The sequence below is a fragment of the Bombina bombina genome, chromosome 7, assembly GCF_027579735.1.
Source record: "Bombina bombina isolate aBomBom1 chromosome 7, aBomBom1.pri, whole genome shotgun sequence".
In the NCBI taxonomy this organism is placed as follows: Eukaryota; Metazoa; Chordata; class Amphibia; order Anura; family Bombinatoridae; genus Bombina; species Bombina bombina.
The window spans coordinates 274,787,527-274,809,337 of NC_069505.1; the positions used below are offsets into that span (position 1 = coordinate 274,787,527).

The 21,811-nt window shown below is 37.7% G+C and overlaps 1 protein-coding gene across 2 annotated transcripts in view; it reads left to right on the plus strand.

The window, feature by feature from the left end:
* The window catches only part of SRGAP3 (SLIT-ROBO Rho GTPase activating protein 3), a 206,987-nt gene that overhangs the window by 113,171 nt on the left and 72,005 nt on the right, over window positions 1-21,811 (plus strand). For both annotated transcript variants that reach the window (XM_053720777.1, XM_053720778.1), the window contains exons 2-3: window positions 14,149-14,344; window positions 15,261-15,423. In XM_053720777.1, the coding sequence (XP_053576752.1) occupies window positions 14,149-14,344; window positions 15,261-15,423 (359 nt within the window). The remainder of the gene's footprint in view (window positions 1-14,148; window positions 14,345-15,260; window positions 15,424-21,811) is intronic.

Consider the following 21,811-nt stretch of genomic DNA (forward strand, 5'->3'; position numbering starts at 1 on the left):
ATTTAATAACTATTCTACCTAGTTAAAATAAATACAATCTATTAGTTTGTATTAAGGTTTATTTTACAGGTAAGTATTTAGTTTTAAATAGGAATAATTTAGTTAATGATAGGAATATTTATTTAGATTTATTGTAATTATATTTAAGTTAGGGGGTGTTAGGGTTAGACTTAGGTTTAGGGGTTAATAACTTTAATATAGTGGCGGCGACGTTGGGGGCGGCAGATTAGGGGTTAATAAATAGTATGTAGGTGTCGGCGATGTTAGGGGCAGCAGATTAGGGGTTAATAAATAATATGTAGGTGTTGGGGACAGCAGATTAGGGGTTAATAAATATAATGTAGGTGTCGGCGATGTTGGGCGCAGCAGATTAGGGGTTCATAAATATAATGTAGGTGGCGGCCGTGTCCGGAGCGGCAGATTACGGTTTAAAATTTTTATTATAGTGTTTACGATGTGGGAGGGCCTCGGTTTAGGGGTTAATAGGTAGTTTATGGGTGTTAGTGTACTTTTTAGCACTTTAGTTATGAGTTTTATGTTACGGCGTTGTACCGTAAAACTCATAACTACTGACTTTTAAATGCGTTAGGACTCTTGGAGGTAGAGGGTGTAACGCTCACTTTTTGGCCTCCCAGGTCAGTAATATCAGCGCTATGGAAGTCCCATAGAAAAAAGACTTTACGAAGTTTACGTAAGTCGTTTTGCGGTAAGGCCAAAGAAGTGTGCGGTGCCCCTAAACCTGCAAGACTCGTAATACCAGCAGTAAGCGTAAAAAAGCAGCGTTAGGACCTCTTAACGCTGCTTTTTTACCCTAACGCACAACTCGTAATCTAGCCGTATGTTTCTCAACTCCCTCCTCTCTTCAACCTCTCTTTTACCCTCTCCCTTCTCTCTCATATCTACTCTTTACATTCTTTCTTTCCTCTCTCTCATATCTCTTCACTCTATTTTTCTCCATTCTCTCTTAACGCTACCTTCTTCTCCACTTTCACTTTTCCTCTCCAATCTCTCTCTCTCTCCGCCCCGTTTACCCTCTCAGAAGTAACAGTCTAAGCACTAATAGGGTCCCTAGAAGAATATCATATCCTTGCACTTTCATGGATATATAATATCCCTTTAGATAATAGTTTTAGCACATAGCCCAAAATGTGTGTTTGTCAGTTCTGCAATAGGAGTGTACACTCTGCAAGTACAATATGCCACATTTGCTACTTACAACAAGCCACCAGACTTCAGACTCAACATTCACTAACTACCTTTCACTCGCTACTGTTAAATTTCCACTCGCCAATGGCCAGTGGGTTTGAGCCATGTATGTATGTATATATATATATATATATATATATATATATATATATATATATATATATATATATATATATATATATATATATATATATATATATATATATATATATATATATATATATACATACATATATATATATATATATATATATATATATATATATATATATATATATATATATACATACATACATACATACATACATACATACATACATATATACATATATATATACATATATACATACATATATATATACATATATATATATATATATATATATACATACATATATACATATATACATACATATATATACATATATATATACATATATATATACATATATACATACATATATATATATATATACATACATATATACATATATACATACATATATACATATATACATACATATATACATATATACATACATATATACATATATACATACATATATACATATATACATACATATATACATATATACATACATACATATATACATACATATATATATATACATACATACATACATACCTACCTTTAATATCGGGATAGTCTAGTCAAAATTAAAGCATGCAATTTTAAGCAACTTTCAAATTTACTCCTATTATCAATTTTTCTTCATTCTCTTGGTATCTTTATTTGAAAAAGCAAGAATGTAAGTTTAGGAGCCAGACCATTTTTGGTTCAGATAGGTCTTTGACAAAGTATGATATGTATGAGCTCTTGTCTTTTTGAGATGTGTACTATATGTACTCTGCATATTAGTGCCTATTAAACTTCATTTTTTGATTTTTACCTTTGAGTCTTGTGGAAGTCTGGGTGCTGCCTTTTGTTCTTTTTGGGCATTTTTGGTTCAGTACCTGGGTAGCATCAGCAAGCGCTACCCAGGTGCAGAAACAAAATGGGCCTGGCCCTAAGCTTACATTCCTGCTTTTCAACACAAGATACCAAGAGAATGAAAAACAATTGATACCTGGGGGCCCATTTATCAAGCTCCGAATGGAGCTTGAGGGCACGTGTTTCTGGCGAGCCTGCAGGCTCCCCAGAAACACCAGTTATGAAGCAGCGGTCTAAAGACCGCTGCTCCATAACCCTGTCCGCCTGCTCTGAGGAGGCGGACAGACCTTGCCGCAATTCAACCCGATCGAGTACGATCGGGTTGATTGACACCCCCTGCTGGCAGCCGATTGGCCGCGAATCTGCAGGGGGGCGGCGTTGCACCAGCTTTCTGCATTCAGCGAGGTCTGTCAGACCTGATCCGCACTGTTGGATCAGGTCCGACAGACCTTTGTTAAATAGGGTCCCAGAAGTAAATTATAAAGTTGTTTAAAATGCATACTCTCTCCGAATCATGAAAGAAAAATGTTGTGTTTCATATCCCTTTAAAGAAGTGACAGAAACAAAAGCGGGAGCTTATGATATGGTGGGAGGGTGTTCACACTGTGTGACGGGGAGATATTCTCATAATCTGCACTAATGTACGCTTCTGCATACTCTGTCATTATCCTTTATGTAAATAATTCATTTAACTCTGTGACTTAGCAGATCTGCTGGAAAATGAAATTGTACTTTTTGCTCAGTCAGTAACTCTGAAAGATCAATGTGTCTTTTTGGATGGAATTGGTTATCGATTTATGTTGCAGCTAATTGTTAATGGAGCACAGTATATTCATTGTGCTGTGTTCCTTGGCTACTTATATTTTTGCATGCTGAGCTTTGATTCAGCTGACCTTTAACCTATATAATGTTAGAATAAATATGTAGATATCAATAGCTATTACTATAACTAGTTAGGTTTCTCTGATGCATTTAATCCTTGTCTGTTTCCAACTTGTTTTCATGTAGCTGTGTTGATCACTCAACTAGTCTTTTTGTTTTTGTAGAATGATCGTTCTACAGAATCTAGACAATTATAAAACAGATTCTGGTGTTCACCAAATACTTTGCTATCTTAATAAACCATAAAAGCATATATTGCAATATTACCTTATATAGTAAAACAGCTTAAAGGGGCTGGTATAAAGTGAACAAAAACTTCCAAGATTTGATATGCGAACACACACACTTCACACACTGTATTGATATGTATATAATCTATACACTTTGGTTAATAAAAGCAAATTAAATCCAATGAAGGGTTGAATAGTTGCCTTTGGGCCTGAGAATCCTCCTCTGTCACAAAGTCTCACCCACTTAAGGTGCAATAGTCCTATTTCTTCTGAGGGGAGCTAAATAACCCCAGAGGAAGCCACAGAGAAATGTAAGCACCATGTGTTACACACATTGTGGGGTGATCATACAGCAGGACCACTGACAGGCTTTAATTTAATGTATTGTAGGAAGTGTTACTGCCCATTACTAGAGGATCTCACTATCCCTCTAACCAGACTGTGCTCCAGCTCCTCCCACCAGCAGCAGCAGTGTTTACTGAAGTGTTTCTGTACTTTGTCCAGAGGGAACTTTAGTTCCTCCTTCAAAAATAGTGCTGGAACTCCATTCCCATGAGTTCCCGTTCGACTTGATCCCTGGGATAACTAGAGAATTAAGCAATTTTGATAATAGAAGTAAATTGGAAAGTTGTTTGAAATCACATGCTCTGTCTGAATAATGAAATCATTTTATTGGGTTTCATGTCCTTTTAATAATATAATGATTCTCTGCCTGAGTACAGGTGGGTAAGTCTCAGTGCTCTGCAAACAGCTGACCAATCTAGGCAGAAAATTAGAATCTGTCTTGTTAGTTGTACTTGAGGGTACAACTGAGAAAACTGATTTCTGTAGTATATTGAGGCTTCTTTGCATTAACATCACTTGAGCGCAATCAGTATTGCTTCTATTTTTGCTATTGTGTTACAAGTCAAAAGAATTTTATTTAGCACTCAAGCAATAATATAGGTTGGGCTAATATCTGCATGCCAGATAGTGAGTGTGCAATAAATCCCTCCAATAATAGACGTGTATGGGGTGGGGTCACACTAGGGTTGCCACCTCCACCATGTTTTCTCGGACAGCTATGAGTTACACTTGTGGCAGGGTGTGCACTGAGGAACATGAATAGTGCTGTCCAGCATCATGATCCCCTCTGCAGACCCTGCAACATGTGTAACCCATGTGTCCAGGATAACGTGGCTAAGGTGGCAACCGTAGGTCACACAGTAAAATCCATGTTGGATATTGCTCGAGTGCCAAGACTAGGGTGTGCTAAGCCAATGGCATGCAATTAGGGGAATTCTTCATTATTATTATTATTATTAATAATAATAATGGTTTTCTTGGGTCTTAAAAAGTGCTAAATTTTACAGTTGTATTTTGGATTGTCCAGACTGCAAAACTTAAAGGGACACTAAAGTCTAAATTAAACTTTCATGATTCAGATAGAGCATGTAAATTTAAGAGACTTTCCAACTTCCATTATCAAAATGTGCACTGTCTTTTATTTTTATAAGCGCACTTTCTGAAGCACCAGTTCCTACTGAGCATGTGCAAAAGTTCAGATTATACATGAGTTTGTGATTGGCTGATGGCTGTCACATGATACAAGAAAACCAACAAATTGAAATACATTTTGACATTTGTCAGAATTAATAATTCAAAGCAAGTGCTTTGTCTTTTTATTATGTACTTTTTGATCATGTGATTTTATTCCATTTAATGAACCTTTAATTCACCATATGTAATACGAGATAATAGCGCTCCCTGCGTTACCATTTAAAGCATATGGGAAGTATAGTGCTTAAAAAGCATCTATTAAGATGTTTTGGTTTAAATATTTAGCCATCCATTTTTAATACAATTGTGCATTATTCTTTGAGCGAGGTCACACTAAAAATAACGCACCCTGCGCTATAGATCGCTCCATTTGTTATCTAGCCCTGAATGTTTTACATTAGCTGGTGTACCCCTTACCAATGTTCCAGGACCCCCAGGGTTACATTACCACAGCTTGAGAAACAGATATATGCTTTTTATGATATTACAATGGTAATAATGAGTTACTACTGCTCTCTTCTAGACCTGTGCAATGCATTACTTTTGCTCTGATGAAGCACAGGTGAGACAGAAACGTCACTATCCTTTTTTAGGAGTGATATCTTGTAGGCTTTTAAATTCAGTGTAATTAAAGATGGAGTTTTAGGTTTATCCACGTCATGGGTCCGTTTCCTATGTTCGTGCCTACAATGTGTTACTGCAACAGCTCCCTCCGGTATTCGAAAGGATAAAGGGATACTCAAGTCAAAATAAACTTTTATGATTCAGAAAGAGCAGCAGTTTTAAGACACTTTCCAATTTACTTCCATTATCAAATCTTGCACAGTCTTTTTATATGCACACTTTCTGGGGAACAAGATCCTACTGAGCATGTGCACAAGCTCACAGGGTATACATATACTAGTCTGTGATTGGCTGATGTCTGCCACATGATACAGGGTGCTTTAAAATAGGAGAAAAAATAAATTTGTCAGAAAATAATTTAGTGCTTATTTGGAATTCAGAGTAGGTGTTATTGAATTTTCTTTTATTATGCACCTGTTAATTATGCAATTCTACTGCATTGAGTGGTCCTTTTAAATGCATAATATGACATTTAGGACATTGATGTCGCTTTAGCAGACTGATACCTCCCAGATCAGGGGCCCGTCTTACCACCTCCTCTCCACTCTTACTCACAAACCGCTTCTCCTTCCGAATCCTGCCCACAGAGCTGCTAATTAGAGATCTGAAAAGAATACCAGATAAAATAAGAGCTGCAAATGGAAGCTTTGGAGCCACAGAGACAGAGCTGTGTGTCAGGTTTAACTGCTCAACAGCCAGAAGACCAACACACATAGCCAAGGGAATCCCCGTAGGATATTCCTGCACACACACTAGCAGTACAGCCAAAGTCTTATAGTGTTGCTTGTCTACAAAGGGTTAAACCTCATAAATATGTAATTAAGGCAGCAATTAAATCCTTGAATAGATGTTTATTTTTTTCTGTCCCAGGAAACTGATTTAAGGTTATAGAACCAGCATTTAGTTTGGCTATTTCTGTAACGCGGCATAATGTTTGCTCATTAGTAATGAATCTTTAGGATATTACCTAATAAACATCTGTCCAGTAACTAATGAAGCATATAGGGGAGAATGATGTCAACTATACCACGTAAAATACTTTATACAAATTTTGGGGACATAGGATAATCTGTATTGTCACAATCTGAATGCGACTTTAAAGGGACATGATATAGCATTGTTCTCTCCAGGACCTTTTTAGCGGGTGCACCATCCGTTTGATTTTACTAACCTCCCGGCTAAAATTTTAGCCAATGTGAAACTAAAATTAGCTAATATTAAAAATGTTAAATTTTTATTGAACAAATTATCATTAAAGTGAAGGTCAATTTTTATGAATTAGTGCCCTGTTTTTAATAATCCTATTAAAAACAAGGGCACTTTAATTAATCAAAATTGACATTTCATTTGTTTTCTTCAAAAACTTACCTTTTAATCTTCACAGCCGCTCCAGTGATTCCCCCTGCCGTCGGAAGCCTCTGCGACGTCAGAAATGACTAATCCGGCTTCTTCCAATCACCCAATCACGGCTTCCCCCCTGGGGGAATCTTGGCCTTCATGAAACGCCCGTGATTGGAGGAAGCCGGATTTGTCATTTTGGACCCGTGAAGACAGCTTGCGACGGCCGGAGGAAGTGCTGGAGCGACTGCCAGGATTAAAAGGTAAGTTTTTGAAGAAAACGAGTGAAATGCCAATTTTGATGAATTAAAGTGCCCTTGTTTTTAATAGGTTTATTAAAAACCGGGCACTAATTCATCAAAATTGACATTCACTTTAAATACATTTATGTTTAAATATGCAATTAATTTGTGCTTTGTATAGCAGAGCATTATATAATATTAGAAAATATTACATTGCCCCCACCCGGCTATGTCATAATGTCAGTACTCTATAATGATATGAAAGAGAAGCCCTTAAAGGGACAGTAAACCCAGTTTTTTTTTCTTGATTCAGATAGAACATACAATTTGAAACAACTTCCCAATTTACTTCTGTGATCTAATTTGCTTCATTATCTTGTTATCCTTTGAAGTAGTAGTAGTAATGCACTGCTGGTTGAAAGCCAATCGAAAGAGTCATATATGTGCTTCTGAGCCTACCTAGGTATACTTTTCAACAAAGATACAAAGAATGAAAAAATGAGATAATAGAAGTAAATTAGAAAGTTATTTAAAGGGACTTATTTTCCTTGTTCATGCCAGAAGATATTGTTTAAAGGGACACTAAACCCAACTTTTGTATTTCATGATTCAGATAGAGCAGCAATTTTAAGCAACTTTCTAATTTACTCCTATTAATTTTTCTTTGTTCCCTTGCTATCTTTATTTGAAAAAGTAGCAATCTAAGCTAAGAAGCCGGCCCAGTTTTGGTTCAGCACCCTGATTAACGCTTGCTGATCGGTGGCTACATTTAGCCACCAATCAGCAAGAACTACCCAGGTGCTGAACCAAAAATGGGCCGGCTCCTAAGCTTACATTCTTGGTTTTCAAGTAAAGAAAGCAAGAGAACAAAGAAAAATTGATAATAGGAGTAAATTAGAACGTTGCTTAAAATTGCTGCTGTATCTGAACATGAAAGAAAAAAATGTGGGTTTAGTATGCCTTTAAATTCTAATAGTCTTCAGCTTCTTTTAAAAAAATAATTTTGTTTGCATTGTCAAAATGACAAAATAGGACAAAAAGGCCTCTGGTATCTATTTTAGCCCCACATGGGTCAGTACACTGCTGACCTCAGGGCAGGGACTGAGAGAGCTTATTACCTTACCTCAGGAGATGAGGACATTGGGTGGGGCAGAAGTGAGCCAGTCAACCCTAGGGAATAACTAGGGCAGCTGTCCAAGGTTCTGAGCTCAGCCAGTATTGGAAGGTCCAGATGTGGAGATATAACAGAAACAAAATGAACGTATCACAGGGGTAATATCATTTATAAATTGATTAATGCTACAGACTGTTGGTTTCAGAAGAGCTTCTAATTACAGACAAAAATGAACTTAACTTACAGTTTTTTATGTGTTGCTGGTATTTGAGTTTATGTATTTTTAATGTACTTCTGTCTGTGACATAATTTATAAACCCAAGAATATTCATGCTGACTTCCTCTAATCTGAGATTTTAACCAAGAGGTTTGGACACCCTGGGGTGCCAAACAGAATTAGGATTTAGGATAAAATATACCAAATTGCTTATCCTTTGAGCATTAATGTTGCGTCTACATTTTAATGATGCACAATTTTAGATTGTATAGCTTTCTTAAAAGGACTCAAAAGGGACAAGAAAAGAAAGTGTGTGAGAGAATTTTATTATTGAATTATTGCTTTTGTATGTGTTTAAAGAGACAGTCAAGTCCAAAATAAACTTTCATGATTCAGATAGGGCATGTAATGTCAAACAACTTTCCAATTTGCTTTTATCACAAATTTTGCTTTGTAATCTTGGTATTCTTAGTTGAAAGCTAAACCTAGGTAGGCTCATATTCTAATTTCTTAGACCTTGAAGGCCGCCTCTAATCTGAATGCATTTTGACAGTTTTTCACCACTAGAGGGCGTTGGTTCATGTGTTTCATATAGATAACATTGAACTCACGCACGTGGAGTTACCTAGGAGTCAGCACTGATTAGCTAAAATGCAAGTCTGTCAAAATAACTGAAATAATGTGGCAGTCTGCAGAGACTTAGATACAAGGTAATCACAGAGGTAAAAAGTATATTAATATAACCATGTTGGTTATGCAAAGCTGGGGAATGTGTAATAAAGGGATTATCTATCTTTTTAAACAACATAAATTCTGGTGTTGACTGTCCCTTTAAAGTCATCTCTAGAGCTGCAGGGCTCTACTGGGAGCTAGATACTGTGAGACAATGACAGTAGGCATATCTGAGTAGCCACCTATCATCTGCTAACTTCCAGTAGTGTGTATCTACTCCGAAGCCTATCTAGAAATGTTTTTTAACAAAGGATACCAAGAAACAAAGTAATTTAATAACAGAATCAAATTGCTGGCTATTAACTTCTTTGTCAGAGAATATTTAGCAGTTTAAGAACATTATGGAGCTTAAGACTTATAATTTTCTGTTAATGGCCAAATAAATTATTAACAAAGGAAGGAATGTTGCACTGCAAATCTGTCTGCTATTTATATATAACGGAAAATGTACTACTGATGCAGAATTTATGAACCCGAATGACAGCTCTGGGCATTCTAATTTATTTACAACATAATTAAAACTAACCAGCTCCCAGTACAGTCAGATTGAATTTGTATGCAGTAACATTGGATAGGATCTTGTGTGTTTTATTATTGTTTTCTAATCTGTTCCAAAAACAGACATCACATTATTTCACCGAGAGTATCCAGGGTAATATTCTCTGGGTATCCTTTGTTGCAAAGAATGTCTAGCTGAGAGCTAGCTGGTGATTGGAGGCTACACAAATATGTCTCTTCATAAGATGTGTTCAGCTAGCTGTCAGTTATGTAATTGCTGCTCTGGAAATGACTTTAATAATGTGTTAAACCCCTTTTGCATGAGGTAAAAATGGTAATACAATATAAAAGGATCCAAAATAAGTAAGGTTTCCTGTCGCAAGTTACCTGTCAGTCTTCCTTTAAAGGGACATGAAACCCAAAAATGTTCTTTTATGATTGAGATAGATTATACATTTTTAAACAACTTTCCAATTTACTTCTGTTATCAACTTTGCTTCATTCTCTTGGTGTCTTTTGTTGAAGAAGCAGCAATGCACTTCTGGGAGCTAGCTAAACACATTTGTAAACCAATGAAAATGGGCATACAAGTTCAGCCACCAATTAGCAGCTAGCTCCAAGCACATGAGCCTATCTAGATATGATTTTCAACAAAGGATACAAAGAGAATGAAACAAATTGGATAACAGAATTAAGTTGGAAAGTTGTTTAAAATTGTATGTTCTATCTGAATCATGAAAGAAAAAAATTGGGTTTAATGTCCCTTTAATGCTGCTATATTCTTGTAATATTTAATAGCTATGAATGTCAAAGTAAAAACCTTGAATTTCTCCTTCTGTCCGAATGGGAACAAGTGCAGAGCCACAGGAGCAGAGAAATATGCTCCCAGGGTTTTCATTCCTCTAACTAGTAAATGTGTCTTCCGCATTGCTGAGTATTCACTACAACTCCTGTAGGGCGCTGCACATCATTAATTAAATTGGCATAGTCTGCATAAGAGATGTATATAGCGACCCAATGCTGCACTTATGTTCTCTTAGAATACCCAGGTCTGATAATGTCCATAAAGCATATTGCAGATTCCTTACTGAGGTTCAGATGCTAAATACAAGTCTTGACATGTTTGTTCAAAATCTAACATATTTAACCCTTTGGTTGACCAGAACACAGGTTCACAGCAGTCACTTAATCTTTATGTGATTACAATGTATATATGTCAATCAAGAGGCTGTCACCCCATCACACCACACTCACAGTGGGGATTTAACCCCTCGATTGACCAGAACATTGACCAGAACTTTTCCACAGCTGTGAATTAATCATTTTAAGACCTAAACACCTATGGGAAATCAAAGGGTTAAATCACAGCTGCAAGCATACGTGCAGTAGAGATTTAACCCCTTAATTTCCCAGGACACACAACAGTGTTTGTTGACTTTTATATGTAAGGGCCTGAAACTGGGGAGGATAAAGGACGATGGCGCTCTTGTCTGGGCAGAAGTAATGCATGGTGTGTGAAAGGGAGCAACACGGAGGTCATATAACTCTGTCTATGTATCATACTCATAAATATAAAATGAAGATATAAAATGTCATCAAAATTAAAATTGAAGATTTCATAGAACTTACTTAAACTGAATAGGAAAATAACATGATGCCAGATGCATACCCCACAACTGTCCCGATTTTCGTGGGACAGTCCCGATTTTAGGGGTCTGTCCCTCTGTCCCGAGTTGCTAGCCATCTGTCCCGATTTTATACAATGAGCAGTGCTAATACCAGGGTAACGAACAGTTGCAGCCGCAGACTGCCAGCTAATGTGCTTGCCAACCCCAGGACCCCATACAATGAATTACAGATACCCATATATGATGTAGTGTGTGTGTCTATATCTGTATGTATAAGTTTATGCTATGTAGTGTGTGTCTGCATGTATAAGTGTATACTATGTAGTGTCTGTGTATCTGCATGTATAAGTGTATGCTATGTAGTGTCTGTGTATCTGCATGTATAAGTGTATGCTATGTAGTGTGTATGTATCTGCATGTGTAAGTGTATGCTATGTAGTGTGTGTGTATCTGCATGTATAAGTGTATGCTATGTAGTGTGCTACTGTGCATTTTTGCTGACTTTAAAGGCCAGAATCTAGAATATTAATGGGGAATGCAGAGAGTAGTTTTAAAGAATTTATTATTAAATGTGCAATTAAGATAAAAATATTTAGCAATGTCTTTGCAAAGGCTAATTAAATACAGCGCTCACATAGCCATACCAGTGCACACTCTCTTGCAAGTCCTAGGACAAGCATCCTGACTGGCTGCTTATTACAATGGGATGTGTATACTTAGGATATTTTGAGGTACAATATCTTCCTTTTTTACATAAAGATGTTCAGGTGATATTTTCTAGTTAGCTTTTTACAACTATGCTGCATCACTTTCAAGTGCTTCAACTTCAACATGTGGGTATCACGTCGCTTTAAAGAGTTCCAATGCCTGGCAATGAACAGCTAAATCCATAAAACTAAGTTACTTTAGAATGCAGACAAGCTTTGTCCAACCCAAGGTCCAATGGGCACAGTGCAACCCTTTAATGGATGCTGTGCTGCCATTTACTTCCCTAAACTGAATACTGTGTTTGAACCAGGGAAGATTTTCTTTTTAGTTCTTTGATCTAATCTTCCTCTTCAGTCAGCAGATGGGAACTGATAGTATAGCAGAGGGAGACACTCTACATATGTCTTTGTGGATCTGTATGATAACATATATACATCATTGCATCATGTTGCCAGGCAGATATTGGCAAAGCATAGTGCATATATTCATAAATAATTATATTAACCCCAAGGGGCATTCTGTTGTAACAGTAAAATGCTCTATTTTCTTGGAATATTTTATTTTTATATCATTATGTTTATTCTTTATTTACTATCTAAAGGGATATAAAACCCAAACTTTTTCTTTCCGGATTTAGATAGAGCAGCAATTTTAAACAACTTTCTAATTTACTTCTATTATCTAATTTGCTTTGTTCTCTTGCTTTCCTTTATTGAAAGAATACCTAGGAAGGCTCAGGAGCAGCAAAGCACTAATGGGAGCTAGCTGCTGATTGATGACTGCACATATATGATGCTTGTCATTAACTTACCTGATCTGTTCAGCTAGCTCCCAGTAGTGCACAAAGGATTCCAAGGGAACAAAGCAAATTTGACAATAGAAGTAAATTGGAAACTTGTTCAAAATTGTATGTTCTATCGGAATAATGAAAGAAACAGTTTGGGTTTATGTCCCTTTAAAGGAACTTAAAGGGACAGTCTACTCCAGAATTTCTATTGTTTAAAAATATAGATAATCCCTTTATTTACCATTCCCCAGTTTTGCATAACCAACACAGTTATATTAATATACTTTTTACCTCTGTAATTACCTTGTATCTAAGGCTCTGCAAACTGCCCCCTTATTTCAGTTCTTTTGACAGACTTGCATTTTAGCCAATTAGTGCTGACTCCTAGGTAACTCCAAGGGAGCGAGAACAATTTTATCTATTTGACACATGAGCTAGCGTTAAAAACTGTCAAAATGCACTGAGATAAGAGACGGCCTTCAAGGGCTTAGAAATTAGCATATGAGCCTACCTAGGTTTAGCTTTCAACAAAGAATACCAAAAGAACAAAGCAAATGTGATGATAAAAGTAAATTGGAAAGTTGTTTAAAAGGACATGCCCTATCTGAATCATAAAAGTTTAATTTTGACTTAAAACCAAAACAATTTCTTTCATGTTTCAGATAGAGCAGGCAATTTAAAACCACTTTACTTTCAAATTTATTTCTGTTATCTAATTTTCTTTGTTCTGTTTGTATCCTTTGTTAAAGATTATATCTAGGTAAGCTTATGAGTAGCAGCACACTACTGGGAACTAGCTGCTGATTGGTGGTTGCACATATATACCTGTTATCATTGGCTCACCCAGTGTGTTCAGCTAGCTCCCAGTAGTGCTTAGTTGCACCTTCAACAGAGGATACAAAGAGAATGAAGTAAAATTGTTAACTGAAGTTAACTAGAAAGTTTTTTAAAATTGTATGTTGTATCTAAATCATGAAGTGACTTGGTTTAGTATTAAATGTTGCAGAATGTGTGTGTTAAAAGAATAGTTTAGTCAAAATTAAACTTTCATGATTCAGATAGCGCATGCAATTTTAAGCAACTTTCTAATTTACTCCTATTATCAAATTTTCTTTGTTTTCTTGCTATCTTTATTTTAAAAGCAGGACTGTAAGCTTGGGAGCTGGCCTATATTTTGTTCAGGAACCCTGTGTAGCACTTGCTGATTGGTGGCTACATTTAGGGCTACCCAGGTGCTGAAACAAAAAATAGGCCGGCTCCTAAGCTTTTCAAATAAAGATACTAAGAGGACAAAGAAAAATTGATAATAGGAGTACATTAGAAAGTTGCTTTTGACTAAACTGTTCCTTTTAACAATTTGACAAAATACTAAATGTGCTTTAGCACTAGATGACTTTGCTGCGAGTTAGTGATGTGGTCCAGCTGATAATCCTGTGTCTCGTCCCCTGCAGAGATTCGTTGCCAGCTGGTGGAGCAGTTTAAGTGCTTGGAGCAGCAGTCTGAGGCTCGCCTGGCCTTACTCCAGGATCTGCAGGAATTCTTCCGCAGGAAGGCAGAGATTGAGCTGGAATACTCACGCAGCCTTGACAAGCTGGCAGAGAGATTTTCCTCCAAAGTCCGCAGTACCCGGGAGCAACAGCACTTCAAGTAAGAGTTGCTAGTACTACTCAGAATATGAGAGGGGAATTGTAAAATATTTTAAAACTGCAAGCTTTATCTCAATCATTAAAGAAAAAAAAAACTGTTTCATGTCCCTTTAACATATTTATTATGAATGCTGTGTGCATGAGAATTCCATATCCCCTGCAGTCAGGGTGGAGGTGAATAAGGAGACACTTTCCCCTCTTCCAGGATGGATGTTGAGTATTATACACAGATGGAAAGTTCACTACCACGCAGAGATGTGTTTCATTGTTTCATAAGCCCTTTAAATAACTCAACCAATTCCTCAATATGACCTCTTCCTATAACTAATTCTATTGTTCCACACATCCTCTCTTTATAACGCTCTTATTGGTCCATATGACCTCTCCTTATAACCCTCTTATTGGTCCATATGACCTCTCCTTATAACCCACTCATTGGTCCATATGACCTCTCCTTATAACCCTCTCATTGGTCCATATGATCTCTCCTTATAACCCTCTCATTGGTCCATATGACCTCTCCTTATAACCCTCTCATTGGTCCATATGACTTCTCCTTATAACCCCCTCATTGATCCATATGACTTTTCTTTATAATCCTCTGATTGGTCCTTATAATCTCTTCCTATAACCCTCTCATTGGTCCATATGACCACTTCTTATATCTCTCTTATTGGTCCATATGACCTCTCATTATAACCCCCTCATTGGTCCATAGGACCACTCCTTATAACCCTCTCATTGGTCCATATGACCTCTCCCTACACCAAGTAACTTCTCCTTATAGCTCCTTTTACTGTTTCCTCTTTTCCATATAACCTCTGTATAACTCCTTATATTACACCACATAACTCCTCCTATTGCTCCTTATAACCCTCCCAGTTTAGGGTCCCCATTGATCCATCATGTCTCTTTAGGAAGGATCAGCATCTCCTGTCCCCAGTGAATTGTTGGTATCTGATTCTGTCCCAGACACGACGTGAGAGTAAGGATCATGCCACTCTGAATGACATCTTCCTGAACAACGTCATCCTGAGGTTGTCGCACATCAGTGATGATGTCATCCGGCTCTTTAAGAAGGTAAGATATTTGTCTGAAGTAATTGTTTCCAATAATTTATAATTACATGAACAATGCAAAGGTGGGGGCCCAGACTGAAAACCGAAGACTCTTGACTATATAGAAAGCAAAATGAGAAGTACACTAAGTAAACTAAATAATATATATGCATACACTCACCAGCCACTTTATTAGGTACACCTGTTAAATTGCTTGGTAACACAAATTGCTAATCAGCCAATCACATGACAGCAACTCAATGCATTTAGGTATCTAGACGTGGTGATGATGACTTACTGAATTTCAAACAGAGCATCAGAATTAAGAAAAAAGGGGATTTAAGTGACTTTGAACGTGGCATGGTTGTTGGTAGCAGACAGACTGGTCTGAGTTTTTAAAAAAACTGCTGATCTTCTGGGATTTTCAATCACAACCATCTATAGGGTTTAAAGAGAATGGTCCGAAAAAGAGAGCGGCAGTTGTGTGGCCAATAATGACTTGTTAATGTCAGAGGTCTGAGGAGAATGGGCAGATTGGATCGAGATGATAGAAAGGCAACAGTAACGCAAATAACCACTCGTTACAACCAAGGTATGCAATACTAAAATGAATACTATCTATGAAGGCACAACACGTCAAACCTTGAAGCAGATGGGCTACAGCAGCAGATGACCACACTGGGTGCCACTCCTGTTAGCTAAGAATAGGAAACTGAAGCTACAATTCGCACAGGCTCACCAAAATTGGACAATAGAAGATTGAAAAAATGTTGCCTGGTCTGATGAGTCTCAATTTCAGCTGCATCATTCAGATGGTAGGGTCAAAATTTGGCGTAAACAACATAAAAAAATGGATCCATCCTGCCTTGTATCAACAGTTCAGGCTGGTGGTGTAAGGGTGTGGGGGATATTTTCTTGGCACACTTTGGGCCCCTTAGTACCATTTGAGCATTGTTTAAATGTATTGTTGCTGACCATGTCCATCCCTTTATGACTACAGTGTAACCATCTTCTAATGGCTACTTCCAGCAGGATATTGCACCATGTCACAAAGCTCAAATTATCTCAAACTGGTTTTTTGAACATGGCAATGAGTTCACTGTACTCCAATGGCCTCTACAGTCACCAGATCTCAATACAATAGAGCACCTTTGGGAAGTGGTGGAACGGGAGATTCGCATCATGGATGTGCAGAAGACAAATCTGCAGCAACTGCTTGATGCTATCATGTCAATATGGACCAAAATCTCTGAGGAATGTTTCCAACACCTTGTTGAATCTATGCCACAAAGAATTAAGGCAGTTCTGAAGGCAAAAGGGGGTCCAACCCAGTACTAGCAAGGTGTACCTAATAAAGTGGCTGGTAAGTGTATGTATGTATATGTATATACTGCATACTATAAACAATGATTTTCATGGGTTATCTCTTTGGACTGCAGCAAAATTTAAAAATATATTTTATACAAATCTTTTGCATTGCTAAATAACTGTCATATTTTGAGTTTTGCGTTATGAGTGAAAAAGCAGCGTTATGGCCCATAACGCTGCTTTTTCCCTAACGCTGCTATTACAAGTCTTGTCAGTATAGGTGTACCGCACACCTTTTAGTCACGCAACGTCAGTACCGCACTTTTAAAATGCTGCTAGGATTGAGCTCTCTATTCTCTGATTGGAACAGCCAATAGGATTTTAGCAGCTCTGATCCTATTGGCTGATTGAAATCTTTCAGCCAATAGGAATGCAAGGGACGCCATCTTGGATGACGTCACTTGCATTGAAGTTCCAGTGTATGGCGGAGACCGTATGAAGAGAATGCTCCGCGCCGGATGTCTTCAGGATGGACTTGCTCCGCGCCGGCTGGATGAAGATCGAAGAGGCCGTCTGGATGGAGACTTCTTGCCGCATGGATGATGACTTCGCCGGCTGGATGGATCCTTCAAGCGGGACTTCAAGAACTGTAAGTGGATCGTCAGGGGTTAGTGTTAGGTTTTTTTGGGTGAGTTTTATTTTTAGTTTTGGGTCTGAGCATGTAAAAGAGCTAAATGCCCTTTTAAGGGCAATGCCCATACAAATGCCCTTTTCAGGGCAATGGGGAGCTTAGTTTTTTTTAGATAGTTATTTTATTTGGGGGGTTGGTTGTGGAGGTGGTGGGTTTTACTGTTGGGGGGTGTTTGTATTTTTTTTTTACAGCTAAAAGAGCTGATTTCTTTGGGGCAATTACCCACAAAAGGCCCCTTTAAGGGCCATTGGTAGTTTATTGTAGGCTAGGGTTTTTTTATTTTGGGGGGGCTTTTTTATTTTGATAGGGTCATTAAATTAGGTGTAATTCTTTTTTTATTTTTGATAACTTGTTTCTTATTTTTTGTAATTTAGTGGGGGGGTTTTAACCCCTTAATGACCGCAGCACTTTTCCATTTTCTGTCCGTTTGGGACCAAGGCTATTTTTACATTTCTGCAGTGTTTGTGTTTAGCTGTAATTCTCCTCTTACTCATTTACTGTACCCACACATATTATATACCGTTTTTCTCGCCATTAAGTGGACTTTCTAAAGATACCATTATTTTCATCATATCTTATAATTAACTATAAAAAAAATTATATAATATGAGGAAAAAATGGAAAAAAACACACTTTTTCTAACTTTGACCCCCGAAATCTGTTACACATCTACAACCACCAAAAAACACCCATGCTAAATAGTTTCTAAATTTTGTCCTGAGTTAAGAAATACCCAATGTTTACATGTTCTTTGCTTTTTTTGCAAGTTATAGGGCCATAAGTACAAGTAGCACTTTGCTATTTCCAAACCCCTTTTTTTCAAAATTAGCGCTAGTTACATTGGAACACTAATATCTTTCAGGAATCCCTGAATATCCCTTGACATGTATATATATATTTTTTTAGAAGACACCCCAAAGTATTTATCTAGGCCCATTTTGGTATATTTCATGCCACCATTTCACTGCCAAATGCAATCAAATAAAAAAATTGTTCACTTTTTCACAATTTTGTTCACAAACTTTAGGTTTCTCACTGAAATTATTTACAAACAACTTGTGCAATTATGGCATAAATGGTTGTAAATTCTTCTCTGGGATCCCCTTTGTTCAGAAATAGCAGACATGTATGGCTTTTGTTGTTGCTTTTTGGTAATTAGAAGGGCGCTAAATGCCACTGCGCACCACACGTGTATTATGCCCCGCAGTGAAGGGGTTAATTAGGGAGCATGTAGGGAGCTTCTAGGGTTAATTTTAGCTTTAGTGTAGTGTAGTAGACAACCCAAAGTATTGATCTAGGCCCATTTTGGTATATTTCATGCCACCATTTCACCGCCAGATGCGGTCAAATTAAAAAAAAACGTTACATTTTTCACAATTTTAGGTTTCTCACTGAAATCATTTACAAACAGCTTGTGCAATTATGGCACAAATGGTTGTAAATGCTTCTCTGGGATCCCCTTTGTTCAGAAATAGCAGACATATATGGCTTTGGCGTTGCTTTTTGTTAATTAGAAGGCCACTAAATGCCGATGCACATCACACGTGTATTATGGCTAGCAGTGAAGGGGTTAATTATGTAGCTTGTAGGGAGCTTGCAGGGTTAATTTTAGCTTTAGTGTAGAGCTCAGCCTCCCACCTGAAACATCAGACCCCCTGATCCCTCCCAAACAGCTCTCTTCCCTCCCCCACCCCACAATTGTCCCCGCCATCTTAAGTACTGGCAGAAACTCTGCCAGTACTAAAATAAAAGGTATATTTGTGGGGTTTTTTAGGGTTTTTTTTTAAGCATATTTACATATGCTGCTTTGTAGTATCCCCCTTAGCCCCCAACCTCACTGATCCCACACCAAACAGCTCTCTAACCCTCCCCCTCTGCCTTAGCGGGCGCCATCTTGGGTACTGGCAGCTGTCTGCCAGTACCCAGTTTAGTAAAAAAAGGAATCTTTTTTTTTTAAAAAAATCCCCTTTTCTGTAGTGTAGCTGTCCCCCAGCCCCCCCCAACCTCCCACCAGTTGCAGATCACTTAGAAACTTTATGGAACATTTTTATTATAGCTATTTTCAGATTTTTTTTTCTGTAGTGTAGCGGTTCCCTCCCGCTCCCGCCCCGTGCACACGCCCGCCCGCCGCCCCTCATGCACGCGCGCGCTCACATGCGCGCCTCCGGCGCTCCCGCCCCCGATCCCGCCCCCCTGCACATTACACGGCGCATCGATGGCCGCCCACCCGCCTCCCAAGACCGCTCCCACCCACCAACGATACCGGCCATCGATGTCCGGTGCAGAGAGGGCCACAGAGTGGCTCTCTCTGCATCGGATGGCCATTTAAGGTTATTGCAGGATGCCTCCATATCGAGGCATCACTGCAATAACCGGAAAGCAGCTGGAAGCGAGCAGGATCGCTTCCAGCTGCTTTCCACACCGAGGACGTGCAGGGTACGTCCTCAGGCGTTAACTGCCTTTTTTTTGAGGACGTACCCTGCACGTCCTCGGTCGTTAAGGGGTTAATGTAATTTAGTTATTTTTTTTTGTAATTTTAGGTTTTAGTGTAAGGCAGGTTAGGTTATATTTCACAGGTAAGTTTTTATTTATTTTAACTAGGTAGTTAGTAAATAGTTAATAACTATTTACTAACTAGTCTACCTAGTAAAAATAAATACAAACTTAGCTGTGAAATAAAAATAAATCCTAAGATAGCTACAATGTAACTATTAGTTATATTGTAGCTAGCTTAGGTTTTATTTTACAGGTAAGTAAGTATTTAGTTTTAAATTATGTACTATTTAGTTAATAATTGTAACTTTAGTTTAGCTCTATTTTTATTATGTTAAAGTTAGGGGGGGGGTTAATATAGTTTAATTTAGCTTGTTGCAATGTGGGGGACTAGCAGTTTAGGGGTTAATAGGTTTATTTAGTTAATAATTGTAAATTTAATTTAGCTATATTTTTATTATGTTAAAGTAAGTGGGTGTTAGGGTTAGGCTTAGGGTTACGTTAGGGTTAGGTTTAGGGGTTAATGGATTTATTTAGTGGTAGTGATGTGGGAGGCCAGAGGTTTAAGGGTTAATAACTTTAGTATAGTGGTGGCAACATCGGGAGCAGCAGATTAGGGGTAAATAGTTTTATGTAGGTGGCGGCAATGTTGGGGGCGGCAGATTAGGGGTGTTTAGACTCGGGGTTTATGTTAGGGTGTTAGGTTTAAACATTATTTTCTTTTTACCCATAGACATCAATAGGGCTGCGTTACAGAGCTTTTGTTTCCGTGATCGCAGGTGTTAGTTTTTTTTTTGCCGGCTCTCCCCATTGATGTCTATGGGGAAATTGTACACAAGCACGTCAAAGCAGCGCTTGTTTTAGCGCTCAAAACTCGTAATCTAGCTGAGTGTGTTTTAAAGGGACATGAAAATGCAAAAAGAAAATGCTCTGTCTTAGATCATTTTAATGTTACAATATTTTTTACATACAACTCTGTGTTTAACACGTGCAAAGGGTTAAAGTCAGTTCCAGAGCAGCAATGCACTACTGGGACATTGCAGAACACATCGAGTGAGCCAATGACACGAGGCATATTTGCATTCACCTGCTAGTTCCCTGTAGCGCTTTACTGCTCCTGAGCATACCTATGCATGCTTTTCAACAAAGGATACCGAGAACAAAGTATGCTGCGTTTGTCATAGGGTATTACTCAAATAGCATCTAGTGTATTTTTTTTTAAATCATGTGTTTTGTTTTAAAGGGACACTAAACACATTTTTTTTCTTTAATGATTCAGGCAGAGCATCAGTTTTAAGCAACTTTCTAATTTACTCCTATTATCAAATTTTCTTCGTTCTCTTGCTATCTTTATTTAAAAAGCAGGAATGTAAGCTTAAGAGCTTGGTTCAGAACCTGGGTTATGCTTGCTTATTGGTTTGCTAAATCTAGCCACCAATAAACAAGCACTATCTAGGGTGCTGTTTCTAAAATGGGCTGGTTCCTAAGCTTTAAATTCATGTTTTTAAAATAAAGATAGCAAGAGAACGAAGAAAAAATGATAATAGGAGTAAATTGGATAGTTGCTTAAAATTGCTTTCTCTATCTGAATCATTAAAGAAAAAAATTGGGTTTAGTATCCCTTTAATTTTGCCCTAAGTTCTTACTGTATATTCTTTTGCAATTATTTTTTTAGAATTTCACAGCTTCTCTGCATCTCTGCTGTCTGCTAATTCCTTAGGGAGCAGGCACATTTATATTGTAATTCCCTTTAGCGATCTTTCTGTACACACGGAGGTCACAAGGAGTAGCAACAGTGGTTAACCTATTTCACATTCGGAATATTTGTGGGATGGTTTAAAATGAAGTGTTTTAGATACTAAAATAGATATGGGTCTTACACTTTTATGAGAGCAGTGGAAAAATAAACTGAAATGTA